Source organism: Oncorhynchus masou, chromosome 21, assembly GCF_036934945.1.
Source record: "Oncorhynchus masou masou isolate Uvic2021 chromosome 21, UVic_Omas_1.1, whole genome shotgun sequence".
NCBI lineage: Eukaryota > Metazoa > Chordata > Actinopteri > Salmoniformes > Salmonidae > Oncorhynchus > Oncorhynchus masou.
The window spans coordinates 42195203-42207719 of NC_088232.1; the positions used below are offsets into that span (position 1 = coordinate 42195203).

Here is a 12517-nt window from a genome sequence, read left to right on the forward strand (position 1 = left end):
GCTTAATAGCCTGAGGCGATTAAACATGTCGACATGCCTTTTGTGTACAACATTCATCGTCGATCAGGGGAGGAAGCGGCAGCGAAGCACGAGCAGCCCCCGAGCAACAGCTACGTAGGTAGCGGAGTAGGCAGCAGCTACATTAAAAAATGGAAATCCTGCACATGCACAGAAATCTCAGTATCTTTAACCACGGAACCTTCGGGTTCCAGAAAAATCCGCAAAAATAGTCACGCCATATGAAAAACGGTAATGATCAGATGGCTTCAATTCAAAACAATGGAACAATACAATGAAATCTGTTAACTCTTATTATATCTTCTAAAATTAAGGCACATAAATACTTTAAGCACTTTTCTCAGAATTGTTATAAAGAACACAACTTAAACAGAATACCCCAAAAATATATATATTTTGACCCAGTTTGGCACATTGAATTGGCTGCTTTTTACACGACTTCATAACAAATACACTTACCAAGAGGAATTGAAGCCTCAAATCCATTCTCCTCTCTTTCACATTGTCTGAAACGGTCTCCCAGTAAATTCCTGCAGTCCTCCAGTATCACTGAAACCTTTCTAAGAGTCGGCAGGGGCGGTTTGTCTTTTGCGTGATGGGGCGGAGTTATGCTGAAGTTGTCCTTACAATCCTGGAGTGAAGGGCGGGAAAAACATTTACTGTAAGTAATCTACAGCGCTCTCCAGAATCATTTGGGCTGTATACTCCTGTAGAGAACGGAGACACCAAAAGCACAGCAGGTATATTTCATACTGTACATAATCTTACTGTGAAAGTATCATTCAAAGAGGATCATATTCATTCAGATGAGATGTCAGGGCTAACCATGCAGATGGAAAGACGTCTCATTGTGGCATCTGTGACAGCATGGGCAGCGCCATTAATGCCATCTCCATTTTAAAGTATTACATTTTCTTCACAATTGGCTGATCCCTTCTGATGACCTGGTTAGACAACCTAACTTAGCAGGCGTAAAATAAATGCCTGAGTCTAGATCCCCCCCCACATTCTGGTCTTGACGAGAATAAAATAACTGTCGGGGATGATCTCTTCTGCATTGTTCAACCAATCCAATAAATGTGGAGGAGGAGTTAATATTGTCGCCTTGTTAAAGTCCAAAAACAGTAGTCGCGTCACAGGGTCTCTTCCATTTCCCTGAAAACCGGAACACCTGGTTGTTGACGACCAACAGGGTAGGTTAGACATGACTCCAACAGGGTCACCAGGAGGGATCAGCCAATGAAGTTGGAAGTCCCACCCAGTTGACGACATTAAAATGGTGGAAGCCCTTAATAAATAGCAATAGTAATGGTGTCTTTTTGTAGGCACCAACTCCGCCATGGTTCGTTGGACAAAGCCCATGGGAAGGGTTTTGGGATAAACAGCTAAAACAAATCTGAGGTTAACAGAGAATTAAAATCTTTTATACTTTTAGTTCGATGAGATAAAATCAGTCAGTTAACATGACCTTTATGAATTATGAAGCCTGCTCTTTTTGATTACAAAAATGCTTCAAAATGTAAAACAAGTGATGTATGAGATCTTCATAACTTAATATTTTGTTCTATGTGATCATCATCAGCTAACATCACTTGTTTTAAATTTTGAAGCATTTATGTAATAAAAAAAGCACAGGCTTCATAGTTCATAAAGGTCATGTTAACTGACTGATATTATCCCATAGAACAAAATGTAAGATCTTCTAAACGTCTTAACCCCAGACATTTTTGGGGCATTTATCCCAAAAACCCATTCTTTCCCCATTTAAATGGCTGAACGAACCAGAGGTAAGCCATTTCCCACTTTTTAGGACTACAAGCTGGCGAGCTCTGTGGCACTGTGTGCCAAAATGCCAGGGTTTCCAAAACTTGGTCCTCAGGACCCCAAGGGGTGCATGTTTTGTTTTTTGCCCTAGCACTACACAACTGATTAAATTAAACAACTGATCATCAAGCTAAACTGAAGGCCTCTATCATTCTCTATGGGGCTAACAACCTTTGAATATATATATATAAAATCTATGCTAACTTATGTTCTGGTAATTACTGATGTCCCCTTTAAGGATGGAGCACGTGTTAAGACACTACAATGGCGACAAGGATGATTACCTGCAGTGTGCATCACGAATACATATGGAGCTCGTAGGAAGAGATGAAGATTTTGACCCTGTAGCACAACAGCTAGCAAGCAGTGAAGACGAGGGGACAGCTGACGAGAACGAGGCGGCAGATCAAAGACCCGTGGAGCCGGAGGTAAAGAGAATGGCTAGCATCGGGAAAATATATGTGTTTGATGACACGCAAGAAAACTGGGCAACTTACATTGAACGACTGGAACAGTACTTCATTGCAAACGACATTGCTGATAACAAAAGAGTACCAGCAGTGTTGAGTTTAATTGGCCCAAAAACATAGTTTGCTAAGAGATCTGACTGCCCCTCTGAAGCCCTCAAATAAAACATTCACAGAGATTGTGGAGATGTTGCAAAATCACCCATCACCTAAACCACTCATCGCGGAATGTTTTCGTTTCCTCAAGAGAGATCAGAATGGGGGGAGGGTGTTAGTTTCTTCAACTCTGCTACATATGTACTGTCTGAACATTGCCAGTTTGGAGAGAACCTAAATGACACATTAAGGGATAGATTTGTTTGTGGACTGAAACATGAACATGTTCAAAAACATTTGTTTGTAGAATCAGAGCTCACGTTTGCAGAGGCGGTTGAAATTGCTGTGGCTCTGGAAAACACGACTAAAGATGCATTTGAGTTGCAAAGTAAAAGAAGTACTGACCGGCACAAATTTCCATGCACAAGTTCACGCAGCCGACAGCGCCCCCGTGTGGCCGAAAAATGCAACAGGTGTGACAGATGCAGAGGACTGCCGTTTCAAAGACAAAATTTGTCACAAATGCAGTAGAAGGGGGCACATTCAAAGAGCATGCAAAGCAAAATTCAGTCACAACAGGAAAACTGAGAAAATTAAAGGGTCTGTGAATGCACTAGCAGAGAACAGTGGCAGTGATTCAGATGAACGATTAATTGGTACAATGGACTTAAACCCAGTGACTTCTCCCAGCAGTAGCATAAAACTGTTGTATATGGGTGACACCATATATCGAAGGCAAACCTCTCAAAATGGAGCTGGACACAGGATCTGCAGTGTCTATAATTTCCACTACCGTCTACAATGAGCACTTTAAGGCTATAAAGCTGAAGAACACAAATGTGTTGCTGATGACATACTCAGGAGAGAGATTGAGCCCAATGGGGGCGTTGCAGGTAAGAGTGCATTATGGGGGGCAAACACAGCAGTTACAGCTGTATGTGGTGCCTAGAACTGGCCCCCCATTATTTTGCAGGGAATGGCTTTCAAAAATAAAGCTGAACTGGTGTGACTTGAAAATGCTTCACACGTTCCAGTCCAAAGAGAATGGCACAGACCAAACACTGGAACACTTGCGGAAAGAAATACAACACAGTTTTCAGTGATCAGATGGGAACAGTAAAAGCCTTCACAGCAAAACTTGCACTAAGAGATGTGCCAACCCCAAAATTCTGCAAAGCCAGATATGTTCCATACTCCCTGAGACCAAAGGTGGAAGCGGAAATCGATCGCTTGCAGGATACAGGGATCCTGACGAAAGTGGACAGAAGCGAATGGGCCACACCCATAGGTCCTATTGTGAAGAAAGACAGGTCTGTTAGAATGTGTGGGGACTTCAAGGTAACTGTGAATTCAATGTTGCATGTGGACCAATACCCCCTACCACGTCTAGATGACATCTTTGCTGCACTAGCTGGTGGGAAACACTTCAGTAAAATCGATCTGAAACAGGCATACCTGCAGCTACCGGTTGAAGAGAGCTCCAAACAGTACCTGACAATAAACACACACAAAGGTCTATATAGGGATAACCGCCTGGTTTTTGGCATTGCATCAGCCTCAGCCATTTGGCAACAAACTATTGACCAGATTTTGCAAGGAATCCCAGGTACCCAGTGTATCCTGGATGACATGATCATAACAGGACGCACCGACAAAGAGCACCTGGCTAACCTGGAAGAGGTCCTGAAAAGACTGAAAGAGTTTGGTCTACAGGCAAACTTACAGAAGTGTGAGTTCTCCAAAGACAAGACTGTCTTCTGTGGACATGAAATTGACTGCAATGGATTGCACAAAACAGGACAAAATCGAGGAAGTGGTACAGGCACCACGACCACAAAATATCACTTAAGTGAGATCTTTCACGGGACTGATCAGTTACTACAGAAGATTCCTCCCAAACCTTTCAGCAGTACTCCAGCCTCTAAATCAGCTCCTGGAAAAGAATAGGACATGGCGGTGGACAGAGCAGTGTGAAAATGCTTTTCTGGAGGCAAAACGGCACATAACATCTGAACAGGTCCTGATGCATTACGACCCTGAAATGCCAGTGAAGTTGGCTTGTGATGTGTCCCATTGTGGATTAGGGGCAGTCCTTTCACACACACTGAAAGATGGGTCAGAGAGGCCAGTTGCATTTGCGTCACGAACATTAAATGATGCAGAGAAAAACTACTCACAAATCGACAAAGAAGCACTGGCACTAGTGTGGGGGGTCAAGAAATTCCACGCATACCTATATGGCAAGCGTTACACACTGGTTACAGATCACCAGCCATTGCTTTCCATTTTCAGTCCAAAGAAAGGCATTCCGGCAATGACAGCAGCCAGGTTACAGTGATATGCCTGGTTCCTTGCCAGTCATATGTATGACATTGAGTTTAAGCCGTCATCCCTCCACACAAATGCAGATGGATTATGCCGTGTACAAGAGAAAGACAAAGGAGGGTGGATGCAGTGGACATGTTCCATACCTCTCAGCTCGAGGCACTACCGGTTACAAGCACAGTTATCAAACAGGAGACAAGGAAAGATGTGACCTTGTCAAAAGTGTACACCTACACCATGTCAGGATGGCCAGCTGAGAGTCAATGATATCCCAGAAATGCCAACATCTAGTCTTGCAGCAACTACATGAAGGTCATGTTGGAATTGTCAAAATGAATCTGCTCGCAAGGAGCCACTTCTGGTGGTCAGGTCTGGATCTACAGATAGAAAACATGGCGAATAACTGTCGTGGGTGTTTGGAAACCCTTCACATGCCTGCTCCTGTCCCAGTCTACCCATGGGAATGGCCCGCAGAGCCATGGCAGATAATTCATGTGGACTACGCTGGTCCCTTTGAAAAGCACGTTTCTGGTTATAGTTGATGCCCATTCCAAATGGCCAGAGGTGTTTTGCACGGACTCCTCCACCTCAGACGATAGAGTGTCTCAGAACAACGTTTGCACGCTTCGGTTTGCCACTGCAGCTGGTAAGTGACAACGTGCAAGCTTTTGTAAGTGACGAGTTTACAAGATTCATGTCAGTAAATGGAATCAAACACTGAACCTCAGCTCCGTACCACCCTGCCACCAATGGGCTGGCAGAACGCTTTGTGCAAACCCTAAAGCAAAGACTCCGTGCAGCAAAACGAGACGAAGGGACTTTGCAAACAAAACTGGCCAAGTTCCTGGCCTCCTACAGAAACACCCCACGACAAATGAAAGCCCAGCCGCACTGATGTTCAGGAGGCCTCTCCGCACACAGCTGGACATCACGAAGCCAAACAGGCGTAATGAAGTACTGAACATACAAGCCAAGATGCTCTCTGGTGGCCGGGAGCACCATCTCCAAACAGGACAGGAAGTAACGGTGCGAGACTACAGAAGAGGAGGGAAATGGACAAGAGGGACCGTACACACACAAACAGGACCCAGAACTTACCAGGTTCAAGTGAGCCCAGACAATGTGGCGACGTCACATTAACCAAATGCATTCCACGGAAAACAGCACAACAATCGAGAGAGAACCAGCACAGAGAGATCCTGAGTGTGACACACAGGGAACTGTAGAGGACGGTGGGGCAGTAAAGAGACCCCAGGCTGAAAGAAGGGAACGTGTTGATGAAGGTGCTGCTATAGCAGAAGCTATAATGGAACAAGCACACACTGAGGATGTTCAGGAGCCTCCAGACAATCCGAGACGCTACCCAGAACGAAGGCACCGTTCACCAGACACACACTGAGGATGTTCAGGAGCCTCCAGACAATCCGAGGCGCTACCCAGAACGAAGGCACCGTTCACCAGACACACACTGAGGATGTTCAGGAGCCTCCAGACAATCCGAGGCGCTACCCAGAACGAAGGCACCGTTCACCAGACACACACTGAGGATGTTCAGGAGCCTCCAGACAATCCGAGGCGCTGCCCAGAACGAAGGCACCGTTCACCAGACACACACTGAGGATGTTCAGGAGCCTCCAGACAATCCGAGGCGCTGCCCAGAACGAAGGCACCGTCCACCAGACAGACTAGACTTATAAACAAACCAACAAAAACAAACTGTTCAAGTTAAAAGATGCAAAATAACTACAAGTTCTGGGAAATGTTTCAGTTGTGGTTTGGTAAAAGTAACTCTGTATAAGAGAAGGAATGTTATGTTCTGTTAATTACAGATGTCCCCTTTAAGGATGGAGCACCCTTGGACATGCGCAGTGTTGTTCAATGTTATTCTGGTACTAACTCGTTTGAGTAAATCTGAAGCTCCAGTTCAATTGCTTGTATTCAGAGTCTATCTATATTACATAAATAAGTACTAAGTGTTAAGACACTACACAACCAGATTTTCCTTTCTAAATATTCACAGCATGTGATTGGCATTAGCTTCATGGCAGCAACATTAGTGTCCCAGCAGCAACATTAAGACTGACGTTTTCCTATTTTGCCTTCAAAATAAAAGTCTGCAGTAAAATGCTGTGTATGACACAAAATCAATAGTGCAATGTTCAAATGTTACCAAAAATCTAAACTAAAAGAGAGTTACTATATATAACAAATATAAGGTGAAGCACAAATGGTTGGAGCTTAAGTCAATTATTGTAAAGAACAGTATTTTACAGACCCTATTGATCTAGTGCTAGTCTACAAAACATTAAGAACACCTGTCTTTCCATGACATAGACCAGGGATATTCAACTCTTACCCTACGAGGTTCGAAGCCTGCTGGTTTTCTGTAATACCTGATAAGGAACAATGAAATGCAGTGGAACTGACTTCGAGGTCTAGGACATCCAGCCAACGTGATAAACTGTGGGACGCAATAGAGTAAACATGGGCCAGCATCCCTGTGGAAAGTTTTGAATTTGTACTGAGAACAAAATGGGAGGGGTCCAACTCAATATTAGAAAAGGTGTTCCTAAGGCCTCCCGAGTGGTGCAACGTCTAAAGCGTCACTACAGACCCGGGTTCAATCCCAGGCTGCTGCCACAAGCGGGAGACCCATAGGGCGGAGCACAATTGGCAAAGCATTTGTTGAAGAACCTTTCGCAGCGATTACAGCTTTGAGTCTTCATGGGTAGGAAGCAACAAGCTTGGCACACCTGTATTTGGGGAGTTTCTCCCATTCTTCTCTGCAGATCCTCTCAAGCTCTGTCAGGTTGGATGGGGAGCTGCACAGCTATTTTCAGGTGTCTCCAGAGATGTTCAATAGGGTTCAAGTCCAGGCTCTGGCTGGGCCACTCAAGAACAGTCAGACTTGTCCCAAAGCCACTCCCGAGTTGGCTTGGCTGTGAGCTTACAGCCATTGTCCTGTTGGAAGTTGAACATTCACCTCAGTCTGAGGCCCTGAGCGCTCTGGAGCAGGTTATCATCAAGGATCTCTGTACTTTGCTCAGTTCATCTTTCCCTTGACCCTGACTCGTCTTCCCAGTCCCTGACACAGAAAAACATCCCTACCACATGGTGCTGCCACCAACATGCTTCACTGTAGGGATGTTGCCTGGTTTCCTCCAGATGTGACACTTGGAAATCAGGCCAAAGAATTCAATCTTGGTTTCATCTGACCAAAAAATCTTGTTTGTCATGGTCTGAGAGTCCTTTAGGTGCCTTTTGGCAAACTCCAAATGGGCGGTCATGTGCATTTTACTGAGGAGTGGCTTCTGTCTGGCCACTCTACCATGAAGGCCTGATTGGTAGAGTGCTGCAGAGACTGTTGTCCTTCTGTGGAGATGGGAGAAATTTCAAGAGGAACTCTGAAGCTCTCAGTGATCATCGGGTTGTTGGTTACCTCCCTGACCAAGGCCCTTACTGGTTCCAAACTTTTTAATTTAAGAATGACGGAGGCCACTGTGTTCTTGGGGACCTTCAATGCTGCAGGAATGTTTTGGTAACCTTCCCTGATCTGTGCCTCGACACAATCCTGTCTCGGAGCTCTATGGACAATTCCTTCTACCTCATGGCTTGGTTTTGCTCTGACATGCACTGTCAACTGTGGGACAATATATAGACAGGTGTGTGCCTTTCCAAATCATGTCCAATCAATTTAATTTACCACAGACGGACACCAAAGCAAGTTTAAGAAACATCTCAACAGGATGCACCTGAGCTCAATTGCAAGCCTCAAAGCAAAGGATCTGAATACTTAGGTAAATAAGGTATTTCTGTTTTGTATTTTTTTATCAATATGCTAAATGTTTAAATTAAACTGTTTTTGCTTTGTCATCATGGGGTATTGTGTATAGATTGATGAGGAACATTTTTTATTCAATCAATTTTAGAATAAGACTAACGTAACAAAATGCGAAAATGTCATGTGGTCTGAATACTTACCGAATTCACTGTATATAGAGTCTACAGACCTGACTCAGTACTCCCCACCCCACTTCGATTTCAGCACAAATATTTTTTCCTGAAACAGTGCTATATTTGTACCATAGTGTCCAGACACCCCATTTTAAAAACAGTGAAAGGCCGGCAACACTGTATTATTCACAGCCCGATGAAATGACACCATATATCCCTTCTACAGACCCTACTGAGTATTCCCTACATTACTTTTACTGCGGCACCCAGAATAGATTTTGCTCTATTCGCAACACTCCGTATTATTCAGAGCCCCGTGAAATGACCATATATACACTGAACAAAATTATAAACTTAACATGTAAAATGTTGGTCCCATGTTTCATGAGCTGAAATAAAACACACACACAAAAAGCTTAGTTCACTCAAATTGTAAACAAATCTGTTTACATCCCTGTTAGTGAGCATTTATCCTCCAAGATAATCCATCCATCTGACAGGTGTGGCAAATCAAGAAGCTGATTAACCAGCATGATCATTACACAGGTGCACCTTGTGCTGGGGACAATAAATGGCCACTCTAAAATGTGCAGTTGTCACACAGCAATGCCATAGATGTTTTAAAGGAGCAAGCAATTGACATGCATATGATTCCAAGAACACAGGATGAGATGTTACTATCCTTTGTGCAAGCACTTCCAAGAGTTAATGAACAGTGAGCGTGGTGAAATTTGGGGAGCGCATCGTCAGTAGTGTACCTTTGGTTCCTAGAGTGTTTCGGCCTTTCACACTATACACCCTCCCCAAAGGCGGCCAGCGACAGGGTGATCAATCCTACACTTGCGTCCCATTCCCAATTAGTCATAGGAGTTGCCTTGTTGTTGATAGTCCCATGGGATGTTGGCTATGTATGGCAGGGGCGTCCTCCTCCCTGAGTCAGGCATTGTTGACCGCATACCTCCTGGCCCTCTCACTGCGGGGCCCAGCTGGGGTCTTTCCTCTTCATCCAGAGCCACTGACTGCTGCCTTCTGCCGCCTCTGATACAGCTTTGATTGCCGAACGCTGGCTCTGGCCCTTAATTCCCAGGTCTCTAAGCAGTCTGGTTGTAGATGTTGCCACAAAACCTCTGCAGCCCACCTCCACTGGTCGGACTTCTGTGTTCCAGCCATGATGCCGTGCTTCGGCAGCTAGATCAGCATAGCGCAGATGTTTTCGCTCATAAGCCTCATCTACTGAGTTTTCCCAGGGTACTGTGAGCTCAATGATGAAGACCTTATTGAGTGAACGGGACCAGAGCACCATGTCAGGTCTTAGGGTGGTGGTTGCGATCTCCGGAGGAAACACAAGTTGCCGGCCAATGTCAGCTAGCATTTTCCAGTCGCGGGCCAAGCGCAGCTGGTCTCGCTCTAATGGTGTAGAGCCGCTCTTCGGTGGTTTAGCCCCTTCACGGACAATGTTTGTCCGTAAGGAGTGTGATGCTGCTGTGGGTGGTCGGGAGTTGGTGGCAGCTCGCTTGTCCTCCAGGGCGGACACAAGGTTTTTAAGGACTTGGTTGTGACGCTTGTTTTACACCCTGTGAGAATGTGCCTGAGGTTGGCTGGCATGGAACAGAGGGCACAGTCCGGATCTTCACCATACCATTGGTGAAGATTAACTGGTGTTGGAAGGACGTCATATGTTGCTCTGATTGAAAAGCTCAACCGCCTCGCTTCCATGGCCCACAAAATTATAAACTTAACATGTAAAATGTTGGTCCCATGTTTCATGAGCTGAAATAAAACATACACACAAAAAGCTTAGTTCTCTCAAATTGTAAACAAATCTGTTTACATCCCTGTTAGTGAGCATTTATCCTCCAAGATAATCCATCCATCTGACAGGTGTGGCAAATCAAGAAGCTGATTAACCAGCATGATCATTACACAGGTGCACCTTGTGCTGGGGACAATAAATGGCCACTCTGAAATGTGCTGTTTTGTCACACAGCAATGCCATAGATGTTTTAAAGGAGCATGCAATTGACATGCAGACTACAGGAATGTCCACCAGAGCTGTTGCCAGAGAATTTCATGTTAATCCAACTGGCCACAAAACCTCAGACCACATATAACCAAGCCAGTCCAGGACCTCCACATCCGGCTTCTTCACCTGCGGGATAGTCAGAGACCAGTCACCCGGACAGCTGATGAAACTGTGGGTTTGGACAACCATTGAATTTCTGAACAAACTGTCAGAAAACGTCTCAAGGAAGTGCATCTGCATACTCATCGTCCTCACCAGGTTTTTGACCTGACTGCAGTTTGGCGTCGTAACCGGCTTCAGTGGGCAAATGCTCACCTTCGATGGCCACTGGCACGCTGGAGAAGTGTACCGGGCAGATGGCAGACAGAGTGTATGGAGTTGTGTGGGCTAGCGGTTTGCTGATGTCAACGTTGTGAACAGAGTGCCCCATGGTGGCAGTGGGGTTATGGTATGGGCAGGCATAAGCCAATATGTATTCCATGTACAATGATTAGCATTGGGGACATTTATTTGACCATGGAAGCTGTCCTAAACCCCAAATTTAATGCAAATGTCACTTAAATATGAAAAAATATTAATAATGGTTAATGTTTAGACAATTACTTTACATGTGTCATAAATAAATACAGGTTCATTATAATTTTCTACTATTACGTGGGGGACTTATTGGGACAATTTCTGAAATTCCGTAACCCGGAATTACTTTGTTAGTGTTGCCGACGCAACGCTGATGTGATTAGCACTGCTTACATTAGCCTTGGAGAAAACGGAATCTTTGGAGTCTCTGTCCTGAAACGCCCCATTCATCAGCCTATACAGGAATCCTAGTGCAGTGTTCTCCTGTTGCAGAAAACATGTATTAGTTAAAAGCATAATAACGAACAAGAAAAAGGAAAACATCAGAATTGCAACAGAGTAGCACGATCAAACCCTCACTGATGATAGGACATCTCCATGTGTAATTATAAAAAGGCCAATGAGTTTTTTTTGTTGAAAAATGAAATCATTATGACATAAATCGATACAATTATGCACTTCTGCAATACGCAACCAATTGCACACTTAACATATCATACAAGAAGCCAACAGTCAGCCAAATGAAAACAGCCGCGTGGCTCGCTGCATTCCACAACAAACACAAATAGTTGGTAATCCTGCACGAGCGTTCAAACACTACGCAGTATTTTATTGTGATGAGGCACATAAAACGATCATTTTTATGTACTTAAAAAAAAACATTCTAACTGATTTTATCTTTTAAGTTTGCTCAGTGGAAACGTACCTCAAAGACAGGTTTCACTTCTGACGCCATCGTAGCATGAACAGAAGCTTCTCATCCTCTCTCTTTGCAAGTGTGTGCAGTGAGTAGCTGGTGCATCGCAATATCGCCCTCTGTCCGTACGGGAGTATAATGACATCTGGGAGTCACAAAATACATTTCCTTAGGAGATTCTATTATCCTCATGAAGTGGTCATGCCACACAGTTTTAGGCCAAACTCATCCCGAATTATTCACAGAAAATCATGTGATCCAACAAAATCAAAGTGGGATATGACAGAAGTGTTTAAACATTCAGATAACAACATGATAATCGTGCATTTTAAACATACAGTGCCTTCGGAAAGTATCACACCACTTTAATTTTTCCACATTGTTACGTTACAGCCTTAATCTTTTTTTTATTGTTATTATTATTCCCTCATCAATCTACACACAATACTCCATAATGACAAAGCAAAAACTGTTTATTTATTTTTTGCTAATTAATAATTTAAAAAATTAAATATCACATTTACACAAGTTTTCAGA

The 12517-nt window shown here is 44.1% G+C and overlaps 1 protein-coding gene across 3 annotated transcripts in view; it reads right to left on the reverse strand.

The window, feature by feature from the left end:
- Positions 1-12062, reverse strand: part of LOC135508374 (gastrula zinc finger protein XlCGF57.1-like) — a 39067-nt gene extending 27005 nt beyond the window's left edge. For all 3 annotated transcript variants that reach the window (XM_064928514.1, XM_064928512.1, XM_064928513.1), the window contains exons 1-3: positions 11990-12062; positions 11458-11547; positions 478-649 (exon numbers count right to left, since the gene is read on the reverse strand). In XM_064928514.1, coding sequence (XP_064784586.1) covers positions 478-649; positions 11458-11547; positions 11990-12019 — 292 coding nt within the window. In that variant the 5' untranslated portion in view covers positions 12020-12062. The remainder of the gene's footprint in view (positions 1-477; positions 650-11457; positions 11548-11989) is intronic.
- Between the last annotated feature and the right edge of the window lie 455 nt (positions 12063-12517).